The 13,506-nt window shown below is 41.0% G+C and overlaps 3 protein-coding genes across 4 annotated transcripts in view; 1 reads left to right on the forward strand and 2 right to left on the reverse strand.

The window, feature by feature from the left end:
* Positions 1–424, reverse strand: part of LOC109951574 (protein lifeguard 1) — a 9,316-nt gene extending 8,892 nt beyond the window's left edge. For both annotated transcript variants that reach the window (XM_020586148.1, XM_020586146.1), the window contains exon 1: positions 289–424. The gene's annotated coding sequence lies outside the window, so the exon portion shown is untranslated. The remainder of the gene's footprint in view (positions 1–288) is intronic.
* Positions 425–3,329: 2,905 nt separating this feature from the next.
* On the reverse strand, positions 3,330–8,510 carry LOC109951582 (E3 ubiquitin-protein ligase znrf2). Its single transcript, XM_020586157.1, has 5 exons — positions 7,690–8,510; positions 6,374–6,469; positions 6,181–6,286; positions 4,408–4,509; positions 3,330–3,537 (listed from the first exon to the last, which is right to left on the reverse strand). Exons 1-4 carry the CDS (start codon positions 8,213–8,215, stop codon positions 4,452–4,454), a joined length of 786 nt encoding a protein of 261 aa, XP_020441813.1. The 5' UTR covers positions 8,216–8,510; the 3' UTR covers positions 3,330–3,537; positions 4,408–4,451.
* Positions 8,511–9,620: 1,110 nt separating this feature from the next.
* LOC109951562 (telomerase protein component 1-like) overlaps positions 9,621–13,506 on the forward strand; it is a 6,517-nt gene continuing 2,631 nt past the window's right edge. The window contains exons 1-5 of the mRNA XM_020586131.1: positions 9,621–9,806; positions 10,604–11,133; positions 11,285–11,482; positions 11,754–11,903; positions 13,409–13,502. Of these exons, the coding sequence (XP_020441787.1) occupies positions 10,606–11,133; positions 11,285–11,482; positions 11,754–11,903; positions 13,409–13,502 (970 nt within the window). The 5' untranslated portion in view covers positions 9,621–9,806; positions 10,604–10,605. The remainder of the gene's footprint in view (positions 9,807–10,603; positions 11,134–11,284; positions 11,483–11,753; positions 11,904–13,408; positions 13,503–13,506) is intronic.

The following is a 13,506-nucleotide window of genomic DNA, read 5'->3' on the forward strand; positions in this document are numbered from 1 at the left end:
TGTAGACTAATGTGTACCACATGCAACAACTGTTTATATTTATATTTAGTGGAAACTGTTCGTTTTTTTCACAAATCTTCCCAAGCCATGTGTCATTACTTTTACACCTTTACATAGACAATGTATTAACATGGTCCCAATGTCCTCAAACGAGTACTTCATAGTTAGAAGCCTCCTAACTTGTTACTATTGCTAAAAGATGTCAAATTTATATACCATCTCAAACTACAGACATTAAAAAGCATAAATTAGCAGGTTTCAACCATGAAATGTTTTTAGGTTTTGTACCTTGTCCATTTTTATTTCGGGCTCGGCTGTAGAACATCTTGGCTGAGATCGACGCCATCTTGGAATTATAGTAACACATGTAATGTGCTTTTCCTACCACAAGATGGTGGTAAAAGTGTCTACATACGAGGACAACAGGTCTAAGTTGAGGAGAAATAAAGTATATGGTGCAGGAAACCCAAAATGTGCGGTCCTCATATGAGGACGCAGGGACTCTAGAGGTTAAAAGTACATTTTAAGAAGCGGTTACTGACTTAGCTCACCTGACTTTGTCAGGCAAGGCATTCCAGAGCTTTGGGGCCCTGACTGTAAACACCTTGTCCCCTTTATTGTTCAGCTGGGCCCTTAGAACAGACAAAAGGCATACACAGTACTTAAAGGTCAGAGATGTAGCTAGAAGAGAGGCCATGCAGGGGCTTAAAAGTAATAACATTTAAAAATAAATTCTAAAACATACTGGGAGCCAGTGCAGAGAAGCTAAAACATGAGTGATGCGACCGCATCGTGTTCTGCATAAAAGCCTAGCAGCTGAGTTCTGGACAGAGTGCAGTCAAAAAATTGATTTTTGAATCAATCAGGTGAAAAGGCTCTTGCAGTAATCCAGGTGTGATGAGATGAAAACATGTAAAATAATCCATTTTAAAAGTTAAATGTGGATTGTATTGAAATATTTGAGCTGATTAAAACATGGTTACACAAACATTGTGGTGTGCTGCACAAATCTTTACCATTTTAGCACCTAAAAGTAGCTACATAAAAAAGTGGGGTACACTTCTTTTAAAAAGTAGTTTGTGGGCCTATATCATCCAGTAACTGTTCTTTAAGTGCTGTCATTACTATAGAAGTTTGCAGCACAGTGTGTAGGTCTCACTGAATGGCACAAACCATCACTGACACGTTCACAAAACATCTCACACATGTTTATTGTAAAAAATACATATAAAAACAGTCTGAGACATACAAAAGATTGGAGCTTAAGAAACAGTATATTGAACAGACAAAGACCAAGCCATTTCTTAAATTGCATTATATATTTACACTTTAATAAATAAAATTCAATTTGTTTTTATACCAGAGTAAAGGCAGATTGTCCATCTTGGGGATGCAGATACCACTGTGGTGACTCTGACAAGCATTCTCATCTAAAACATTGGTGTCAAAGCACAGAGCACACAGGGGATCGGTGCCCTGCAATTCAAAACCAAAGATTTAGGAACTTTCCTATACAAAATACCATCTTCGGTTGTAGAGGAGCTGGTTTGCACACAGAGCATTTAGTTGGCATTGGTAAAATTGAGGTATTGCATCACACAGCTCAGAGGGGGTAAGAAAGTAAATGAGTTAATGTGGGGTTTTAGATTGCCTTTCATAAAAAGAAAAAGGACAACCAAACCACCACTACCAACCCCTCCCCAAACACCCCTCCAAAGAATACAATATCATAACTTAACCACAACAACTGTAACATCTAATGATCAATGCATCTCATGGTCCACACTCTCACATAATGCCTCCAACACACAGACTTTTGGCATCATTTTTCTATTCTCTAATACAGACACTGAGAAACATGCACAGGGCTGCCCTCTAGGAGCAGGATGAGTCATAGCACCTCAGACTGCAAAACACCAGGGATGAGACAAAAAAATAAAACCAAGGCTGGGGTGGCCAAGCTAGCCAGTAGAAAACCTGTGCACCAGCCTGACCTCTGCACGGATCCATACCACTGTAACACATGGAGCAGACAGCCAAAGCAATCAATTTATGTTTTAGTTCTTTCCCAGTTTCCTCTGGCCTGTGCGCAACCAGTATCAGACAGCATCTGTTGAGCAGCCTTACTGTTGGGCTTCAACCTCAGTTCAGCCCTAAAAACACTACAATACCCACATGCACATGAACCCTTTCACTAGGCAGCAAAGGCAATCAACACACCAAAAAGGCAAAGGAAAACCATTTAACACATTTACCTATAATCATAAGATAACATCGAAAATTCTTAAAAAGGGGAGAGGGCTAGTTATGTAATACTTAACCATCAGCTGTCCATAGCCTGCAGTGATGGGGATAGAGGCGCATGCCACATGGTGTAAACATGCCCCAAAAATACATCCCTCAATCCATTCGTCCCTTTATCCCTCCCGCTTTATGCGTAACCAGATGGCAAAACTGTAGCCTGGGGGTCCGGTCCAAAAATCTGGACTACACCCCAGAGTTTTGCCACGAGGAGGGGGACAAAAAAAACCAACACAGACCCAAACCACATTTAAACTGCGACCAACAGGACCAGGTGAGCCGCCATGTTGCGTACCAATGCCACATGTAACAGGATGTTTGCCAGCGTGACTGTAGTTACAAAACACATACAAACACAACCTTATACCAGACCAGCGTTGAGGGACAAAAGTGCTGAAATTTGTGCCAACACCAGCGCTACTTTGGCCCTATGAAATACCTACAACCTTCCTAAACACTCACCAAGTAGCAGCACATTTAACTCTGTGCCAACCAAACACCTACAAGAAACTGACCTACTCAAGCAAAAAATAATTATAATAAAACAATTAGCCCCCAGACTTCCCCTGAAATGTATACAGGTAATAAAAATGGAAAACACTTAGTAACGGCAGCCCCCATTCACCAAAAAACAAGCCCTCCTCCTCCAGCTAGTTCAGAATAAAGCCATGTTTACGTGGTAACAGTTCACGCTTTCAGTGTGAGGTTGGTTCATTTGGGTTGAGCCAAGGAAAGGAAACATTCATCCGATGCGTGACATGGAACAATACTCTTTTTGCAAAATACTTGATAAAATGACCAAACCCATTCAGAGGGAGGACAAATACACAGGAAAGAACTCAGAGTCACAGTTAAAACTTTTCTTCGTGTTCCTCCCCAGGTCCGAAATTTCTCTGGGGCGAGTTCCATCATTGTTCTGGGAGGATACGTTTTGACTTTTTTTTATGTTCTGCAGAATCAAGTCAAAAGGAACCCCTCTGCTTCTGTTCCAGTAAGGGTCTTGACTGCAGTTTAGACAGAACCGTGGGTTGTTTTTTTGTTTGTTTTTTTTTGTTGGCGGAGACCAAGATCAAAAGGACTGATCCAAATGGAGAGCATTGGGTGTCGTTAACTGTAGCTTCCTCTTGGGATTGTCTGTTCTCCACTCAAATACAGGTTTGCATCAGAGAAGGAGTCAGCTTTTATTTGTTCAATTACACATTTTATTGGGATTTTATTGGGATTCAGTGTAGTCTCCTGTAAGAGCAGAAAAAAAGGCTTTTAGGCAAAGTAATGCACACTGCAGCGATTGTTTTAAGATTTTTGTAAAAAGATAACAGTATCTCAGTATCATGCCAGTATAATTCCCTTGAAAGCCGACACACAGTAGTCCTGCCTAGTCCTTGTCCACAGCTGTAACTATGCAGTAGTGTTTGCATGAGTAACCATGTGTGAATTTAACCTAATAATGTGGCTGGTGAGTGTAGATGACAGTTATCCTAGTGTATTGTTTAATTAGTCTAGTGTAGTCCAGGAGACTCACAGCAATAAGCTACTCCAGTGACACTTTTTAGATTCTAGTTATTTTGTCAAAAGTGTGATAAGGATGATGCGTTTGTGTTCTCTTAAAACTGCTTTCAGACACATATCCTCAACCCTAGCAAGGAATTTGCCTTCTATTTCATGTCTGAAGAAAGTCCCCAGTCACGAAGCCGGCAAAGTGTTACTAGCAGTTTTACTTGGTCGGACCTAGTCAAATAGCCGGCTAGGTTCCAACTGGCTACATGTCTGAACTGAAGTGGTCAAATCGCCTGTAACTGTCAACGGTGACCGCGCTACAGAACACCACTCAACATTTTCTCTGTTTCACTGCTTTGTTCGTGCTGACACGTCTCCCTCTCTTCATTCACTATATAGCTCGCTTGACCACCGTTGCTCACTCTCTAGCTCTCATGGCATATATTTCTGGCAGGCAATGAAATTGGGCATAAAGAAAAAGAACTTAACATTGCTAGCTGGTACATGGTTAAATGTAGCTCACAAATTCCTGGATATCATGTCTAAAAGGAGCTTAACAATAGCATTGCTATACCTACTGCTGAGTCAGAGAGCAAGTCGTACAAGTACCTGAGTCGGGTTGGATATTGTGCGGAATACATCTGACCCGTGAATCAGTTGAAGGGGTGTTCAGGGCAGCAGGGCTTCACCTTAGACCAGGAATCAATGCAGCTACAGGGAGAAAGAGCAGGGGACATCAAAACGTTGCATTTTGATTAACTCATGTTAATGTGCCAAAACCTCTATGGTGGGTTTTTGATAGTAGAGTCTCCTTCAAGGTTTAATCCACTTACTGACAGTGTGAAACAGAACTAAATGTAATCAGTGCAGCAGGGTGTGAGTAAGTTTAGGGGCTCGCTGACTTCTTAAAATCAACAGGACCAGAGATAAGATGAGAGAAATGTGATGGGCTAGTACTACCAAAGTGGATTAAGGAGAGTGACGACATCTCCAGTGACTGTATGACCTTTTCCCCCCCAGATCATGGGAATGCTGAATTAGGAGCATTACCATAAAGTTACACTGACTTGGCTACTATCTTCTAAAGTAAGAAGCTGAAACCAAAAGCAATAATTCTACTTGTGACATACAGTATGTCAAAACATGTTTAGGTACCTAGCTGAGCTATCTATAAACAGAAGAACACAGAATTAGTTTGAAAGACTGTTCAAGTCATTAAAGGTAGTGGCCTAATTTGTTGATATATCCCGCTGTTCCCTACAGAAAACAGCGGATCTGACTCAGCTATGTAGAAGTATTTGACATTACATTAATCACATGACCTGCTACTGTTTTGACCCCTCAATGTCGTAACTCTTCTCTTAAGGGCTCTGAGTTGCAGCTCTACATAAATATAATCATTTTTGTTGGTGTTCCAGTATAGATGCACACTTCTAATCTCAACCAGGTGGAACAAAACGTCAGTTACATTGTCCAACAGCCACACCTACAAACTGTGTTAAAAGCTTACATGACCATGTGAGAAAGACAGACATGTACTGATACTTTATCTGAGATAAGATAACATTGCCACTTAATCCAAGTTTCAACTTTGTGGAGATTATCCATCACCATTGCCTTTTTTGTTGTCAAGTTTGTGGATTTTAAAATCAGTTTCCACTTGCAACCGTTTGAACACATACTGATGACATTTCTTCCAAAAAAAAAAAGAAAGAGCAGGCAGGATCTTGACTGTGATGATGACCTAATCTTGGTAAATTTCAAGTTTTAGCATGTCTGTTCTCATACAGCACTGAAATTACAGAGAATAAATAGCTGCTTGGAAGTTGGGAAAACCAAAGAGCTTTCACAACCTTGTAGACAAATGCATTATCCTTACTTCTAATTAAACGTAGCACAGATCTGCCAGTTTGTTAGCAAAGACTGCTATAAGCAAAATGACCATGGAGCTGTTAAAAAGGACCACCAGTGTTTATGCGCGTTTCAGTCCATTTACTACAAATCACATGCAAGTCTACAAAGCATGCTCAGCACTGTTGGCAATATTTGCATCACTCGCTTGTAAAATAAGATGTCACGAGGACAGAAGCACAAGCTTTCTTTTGCTTCATAAAGTGAACAGATTCTCATTCACTGATCACATTTGTTGCAGATGATGGTCCCTCAGGCATGGTTTTCAAGATTTTAAGACCACATCATTTAAAAAAAAAAAAAGTGCAGTATTATTTTTGCTCTTTATTTTCTAAAACCTTAGCCCCATTACAGCACTTTTTCAAATCTGGAGGCATTTAATCTCACCTGCACTGCCTTGCATTTTTACCCTTCTCTTAACAGTTTTGTCTGCCAGTATTTTATTATAAAGCTTCAACTGAAGTTTGTTACCTCTTATGGTAGACACAGAGACAAGCCAGCCTAGCGATGGTCTCTCCCTGTACCAGATCCTCCAAACAGATGGAACACTCGCCACTGTCTTTACTGAGCACATCCGCTGTGAACACAAACACAGAGCAACCGTTGTGGTTTCCAGCATGTTCAGAAGACAGCCATCAGAACATTTCTGTGGTGTGACACTTACTATTGTAGGGTAGGGGAGGAGATGTGAGGCAGCTCAACAGGTGATCCTCAATCCGACCCCCTGGGAAAGGTTTTGAGCAGAAAGGGCAACGGATATCTGCACAGAGCAGACGTCACAGAAGAGAGATATAAATAATAGATGATGTTCACATCACACTGAGCACAAGTACTGTTCAGACATATACTTACACAGCCTGGCTTGACAAACCACAGAGTGGACTGAAACACAATCACTCAGTGTGAAGGCTGTATTGTCATCCTGGAGATAGTGTGAATGACATTACCTCATGTGTAACTGACCCAAAATAGTAGAAGCTTTATTTGACTGGAGCCACCACACAAACCAGTGACTGAGCCAACTGTTGATAGGACAAACCGGCAGAAATGATGCCTTGCTGCCCTACATTCTCCTCCATCATCTAGGACCTGCTGCCAGCAATGAGCGGGCATGTGAAATTGTGACCCATTTCACTACACTCGATAGAGAGCTGGCCTCGGAAACCCACCACACTGTTGTGTTTTGGCTCAAGATGTCACGTCTCTGTGTATTTGACTATCCAATGTGCACTTTCACTTCCTCTGCAAACTCATATTCCCTTTCTGAAGCACTTTAAAGAAAAGGTAGTTGGTTGCTTCATGTTTTCATCTTGCAGGCTGCATAATTTACCACTGCCGCCCACTGTCAGTAGGCCTTGAAGCAAAAAACTTGTCTCACCACAGCTCTGCTTCATACAATAGGGTCTCTGATCATTTTAGTCAGCGTAGCATGCAAGCACAGGAAAAGAGATTAGCTGTTCAGGAATGTAAATTCTTTAAGAAAATCCATTTTCATTTCAGAGTGGACAGGTTGAGGGTTGCATTGGTAGACATTAGGACAAAATTCATAGTGTGATAAAAGGCTTGATATCTATATTTATTTTCTTAGGCTGCTCTGGAGTGAATTGACAGTTTTCATAAATTTGTTACAGTCACGGCTGAAGAAAGCTGACAGTGAATACTCCTACCTACTACCTGGCCATCAAACCTATATTACTTTTATTTATTTATTTTTATTAACACAAGTCACCCACTCATGTCTCATGAAAACATCAAAACATATTCCGTAACATTTGATGATATATTCCGTAATTTAAATTTACTGATATTGCCTAGCTCTAACACAATCATGATTTCCATCCAACTTCTGTTAAAATGTCACATTCCTGTACAAACCATCACTGATGGAAACCAGTGCCGTATATGCGACAAATACTGAGTGGCATTTATTTAAAAACAAAATAAAAAAGACTAATGCAATGTGTAAAAACGCTGACTTACTGCCATGGCGGTTGTTAACACGATAGAGGCCGATCCAAGCCTCTGACACTGGACGTTGGTGTGTGCTTCGGACTCGGGCGGACCTTGCGGTGACGCTGCGGGTGGAAGAGTGCCGATTCCCGGATAGCCGCTCGGAAAAAGTGCGGTAGGGCGTGCGGCCTGTCTCCTGTCCAGACTGCGGCTCCGCGTCGACGGGAGCTTCAGGACTTATATTCCCGTCTTCCTCCGGTTTCCCCTCGCTGTTGTTGTCGTCCGTAGGTGACGCCTGGCTAATGCTAGAGGGGATGTTGTGGTGGTCAGCGGGGCTACCGTCGGCACTCGCCCCATGCTGCCCCAAATCCGAGTCACTGCCCTCCTCCGATCGGCTCCGGTTGACCTCCGTGTCCTCGAAACTCCCGGAGAAGTCTACCACGAGGCTGGTGGGCCTGGTGCAGCGGGGTCGCCGATAGGAATCCCGCTTTGTACCGTCTTTTCCGAAAGGAGAGGGAAGCGGCTCTTCCTGTAGGCGACTTGCTCTCGTCCCCATCTCTAGCAGGCTAGCTTATTCAGCTGGCTAGCCAAGCTACTGCTTCCTTAAAGCGAACCACCAGAGAAGAGGACGAGTTCACCTCGAAAAGACCCTTTACACTGTGAAATATTCGATAGGGAACTTTAAACAATATGACCTGCCTGTCGACCTGACTCGACGCATACGATATTTGTAGTTCAACGGTCCTTCTCCGGCCTCAATTTATCCTTTCGATCCACATTTTCTTTTCTTTTTTCACATACCCGTTCTCGCTGCTGCAGCGGAAATACAGCATTTTCGCTTCCTCTTTTAAGCCGTACTCAAACAGTTACGGTAACGTCACGCGAGGACTTTGTAACCTTAACCAATAAAAAATTAAAACAAGACTATTTTCCTCAAACAGTGGTACTCGTTTCTCCTTAGGGATTCTCAGTCTTATTTGATTTGTCCCTTCAGATATTATTTTATTTCAATTGTTTGAATTATTTTTTTGTTATTCCAAATGTTTAGCCATAAATCAACATTTATAAACAAAAAGCAACATTTATCTGTGTTGACCGTATCAAGTAACACAATTTATCTATAGCTGAAAGAATTGTGAACATTAAACAATGCTGTTATAATTGTGTTTGTTTATTATTGTTTGTTTGTTTGTTGCCTTCATGAATAATTTTTTTTCCTTAACCGTTAAGTCTTGTGTGTGCAGATTCTCAGTCATCCAGGTCATAGTATTTTTTTTCTAAGGTTTTTTTCAGTTATGTCTTGTGGTATTCAGTATCTTTCTTATTGTCAACAAATCCCATAAAAGTCTCATAAATCCCATAAAAAGACCAAAAACCAACCAAAAATTGATCCCGCTGACAGGTTTTGTTTAGTCGAAGACTAGTAATAACTTAACTCCTCTATGCTATAGATGAGTACCCTTACAAACAATAAAACATATCAAAGAGGCACAAATTGCACTGGATAACATGTTATTTCAATACAGTAAACATGGGCACTGTATTTTATTTTTAGTCATTCTAACAGTCTACCCGAAAATATCCACTATGTGTCAAATGTGTACAAATTCACGACTGAAAATAGTCCCCAAAAATTACACAATTTACTCGTTTGATTAACATTCGCTAAATACCGTAGTGTCCAGCTTATTTGAGAACTTTTTTACTTAGAACTCTTTACTGCATATCCTGCTTGTGAAGTGTTATTTGGTTGGAACTAGTGGGCTTGGTGCTCAGCGGTAAATCTAGCTATCCCGGAGGGATAAGAGAAGTCGACTAACACATTGTTTAATTTGGTCTTTTTATTGGATTCGATCATTTGAAGCCACAGCATACACCTGAGTTGAACCTAGGCGCCCACATGTTTGTCATTACGGTAAATGCTACATAAGATAATGACCAATCAGAAATGTTGGGAAGTGAAGCAGCTGCTGTATGAGGAAGTGAAACAGTTGCTGTATGAGGAAGTGTACTGTAAGAGCTTCATATAGCTTAATGAGGCTTAACAGACACTAACGTCCCAGTGTTATAAAGGGTAGTATTACACATCAGAGGGACCGTTTCTTCAAAGTCATTGCTTTGCTTCTGAAGTTAAAGTGGGTTCTGTGGTGAGTTTTTTCCGTCTAGTTTGGTGGCACATAGGTAACCACCACACCTATGTAAACTCTTGAGTCATTACAAAGAAATAGACTAGTAGGAAATATCTTAACTAAGGTTTAGTTTAGAGTTTTGTCTCGGTTATAACAGTTAAATCCATGTTTTGTCATTATAGTCGTGACTGAATTTCGTTCTAATATTTAAATGCCAGTTTTTACCTCACACAGTCGTGTAGCAGCCATTTATGTGAACAGATTTCAATTGATGATTTACTGAGGTAAAGTAGGAGATGCAACCAAAAACTTAGCTCTGGACCAACCTAGAACATCTTGCTCTTTTTAGTGTTGCAACCATTTATTTTGGTGATTCATTTCATAATCATTTTGTCAACAAAATGCCACCACTTTTTAAAATTTTATTTATGTATTTTAATTTTGCTTTAGGCTGCAGCCCAAGTCCAAACATTCAGTTTACAGCGATATAAGCCAACACCAAGTATATGGGGAATTAGTGAATTTCATTGTGCTTGACACATTTTAGCATTTTGCCTTAACTTAATGGTTCTCCTGGTGTCTGCTCAAACTGAAAAATTGTTGGGCTGTGTGCTAACTACTTCCAAACTTTTTATTGACACCTTCTGTTGAGCAACACGCCCTTAAAGTAGTACAGTGCTTATTCAAACACTTGAAGGAATGCTACTCTACTGCTTATCTGAATAATTAATGCAGTCGAGGATTGTGAAGCTCTGCGATTGAAAGGAAAGGCTTAAACTTTGGATGACATGTGACCCTCTGTTGTTTATCTATAGAGATGAAGGCGTTGACTTTGCAGCAGAAAAACATGGCCCAAGGAGAGCAGCAGCAGCAGGCCACATGTGGGAGAAGTCTGTCTTCTAACTATGTTCCTCCAAGTCTGGAGAATAAGTTCTTAGGTCAGACCTCCTTGCTGAAGTCCCAGGCCTGCTCTCCACTCATAAAATTTGCAACACAACCTCCCTCCTGCTCCTCTCTCCAGCCTTCCAGCCTCTGTTCCACCTCATCCTCCCTTCTCTCTGCCTCTTCCTTATCACCTTCCCTCACCACTTCCCTCCTCAGTACTGAGAATAAGCTCCTAACTAGCCAGTCACCTCTTTTCTCTTCTTCCTTGACCTCTTCTGTTTCTAAAGAGTCTCTGCTTTCCACATCCCTGCCCAGCTCTGTTCTGCTCAATCGCTTTGCTCTTCCTCCTTCATTCATCCCTCATGGTCTGGGTGGAGAACAGAAGAGGGATGATGGAGGGGGTGAAGGCACAGAGAAAACACTGGAAATGATGCAGCCCTCTTTTGAAGACACAAGTATGGTACATGAAATACTATTAATTTGTTTTACTTTTTTAATCATTTCTCTCAGCTCAACTGTTAATACATTCTTATTTAAAATCTTTGACAAACAATTTTTGATGCATCATACTTGGCAGTATTACTCTTTTAATCTGACTTCTTCTGCATCAGCAGCATTCTGGGGAAGATGATGGTTTTCCTGAAGAGGAGAGGGAGGTGGAGGATGCTGGCTCGACTGTGGAAGTACCTGTCCTGGAAATGGAGTCGGACAACCAAGAACTTGAACAAACTATGACCATCGGATGGGAGGAATTTGCTGAGATTGACAGAGAAAATGAAAAAACTGAAGAGGAGTTGAAGGATAAAAAGGTATGAGGACCTGTTTTACATCGCATATATACAGTATTTCAGAGAAATATTCTCTGCTGTACCAACTGGAGGTTACTCTAAAATTTCGTTGTACGTGTTACAATGACAATAAAGGATTATCTTATCTTTCTTGGTGCTGTCCTCACATGTTGAGCCTGTTCTGTATCACAGCTACCATATTGTATTTTTGAGTGCTTATTTTGTGTCATTTAAAGTGACTGTAACTCCTCTGAGTTGGGAACACACGCTCTTTGTCTTCTTGTCTGTTTAGTATCACCTGCTGAATGCAGTGTGTTGCTCCCTGGTCAATAAGAGCACATCTCCAGGCCAGAGTGACTGGGATTCAGAGACGAGTGTTTGGACCAGGATCAAAGACCTGGCAAAGGACATTTCTGTCTATGACCCACAGTTTCTTCTCAAGGTGTGTATGCATGTCTGTATGTGGGTGGCTGTTTATCTGAAGGCATCAAATTGGACTATAGCCCCCTGAACTTGCATTTTACCTGAACTGGTAATGTTTAGACCTTACTGGGACTTCATCATGGTCAAGACAACAAGCAGAACTACCCAGAAAAACATGACGTAAAAAAATAAACTATTGTAGTACTACTTTACTAATATCACAGACATTACAAGAATTGATTGAAAATAGACATTTTATTAAAGTATGATATGTACAGAATTAAAGTGGTTTTTACTTTTTATTAAGTTTTCAAATATGGACAAATGTGACGGTGAGACGATGGCAACATGACTAAGAACAAAAAGTTGCCAAGGGGTACGATGGCATACTTTATACAGTAAAGTGCAAATGCTTTGGGGACTAAAAATAAAGCAGGCCAGCTTTATTTATATAGCACATTTCATACACGGAGGCAAGTGCTTTATATAGGCAAGGAAAACAATAAGCATTAAAAGCAGCTAAAACTAAGTGAAAATGAAACGATAATGAGAATAAGAACAAATAGACAAAATAAAAGGTCTGAAACAGGAATCTAGCAGTTACAGTGTAGACAGAAAGTGCAGCGTGGAAGCCAGTCAATCAAAGGCACAGGAAAATGGTAGGGTTTTTAGTTGAGATTTGAAAGTGGAAGAGTTGGGGCACATCTAAGGTTCAGGAAGCAGGTTCCATCTGTGGGCATCACAGTAGCTAAAAGCAGCTTCACCCTGTTTGGTTCTGACCCGAGGTTCTACCAGCTGACTACTTCCTCGAGATCTCAGCCCTGTTGGATTTGTTTGTTTTTCAAGGAGATTTGACATGTATTTTGGCCCCATATCATTAAGTGATTTATAAACTAGCAGTAGCACTTTAAAATCTCTTCTGTAGGTAACTGGTAGCCAGTGTAAGAACAGGAGTGATGTGGTTAGTTCTCCTGTTCTTGTTAAAACTCTACTAGCAGCGTTCTGAATGAGCTGAAGTTCCCTGACCGTCTGTCTGGGAAGACCAGACAAGACCATTAGGAGGTAATGTGAGGATGCGTTCCAATGAAATGCCATGAATAGTTTTTATTTATCAGTGAATTTCATACAAAGTGCAGTGAACTGTGAGCACCTTTTGTGCTTCAGACAGAACCAGTTAGCTACAATATGCTTGTGCATAGTTTTTCAATGTATTTGGCAGGTTGTTTGCATAATGTGTTTTACAACTGCACCATAAAGTATTGGTGCATTTTGCCTCTAGGTTACCACAGAGCGTCCAACATTGTTGTTGGGTGGTTAAAGGTCTGCTGGAGTGTCATGATTAACAGAGTTAGGTGAATAGAAACATTTCTGTTTTGCATTGTCATTTGCAGCACGGTATATCCAGCATGTAACAGGTGCCCACTGCAAGTGACGAGTGCAACAGTAAGGGATTAAGAGGCTATAATCTTTTTTTTTTTTTCCCCATTAGTCATATACTGTATGTGTTGTTTCTTTGCCATCCAGGTGGCAGTTTACACTCGACAGGAGTTGAACATCCGCATCACAGCAAACTTCTTATTGGCTCTGGCTGCCAGTCAGCCCGCCACCAAGCCTCCTGGCCC

Source organism: Monopterus albus, unplaced genomic scaffold (assembly GCF_001952655.1).
Source record: "Monopterus albus unplaced genomic scaffold, M_albus_1.0 scaffold396.1, whole genome shotgun sequence".
NCBI lineage: Eukaryota > Metazoa > Chordata > Actinopteri > Synbranchiformes > Synbranchidae > Monopterus > Monopterus albus.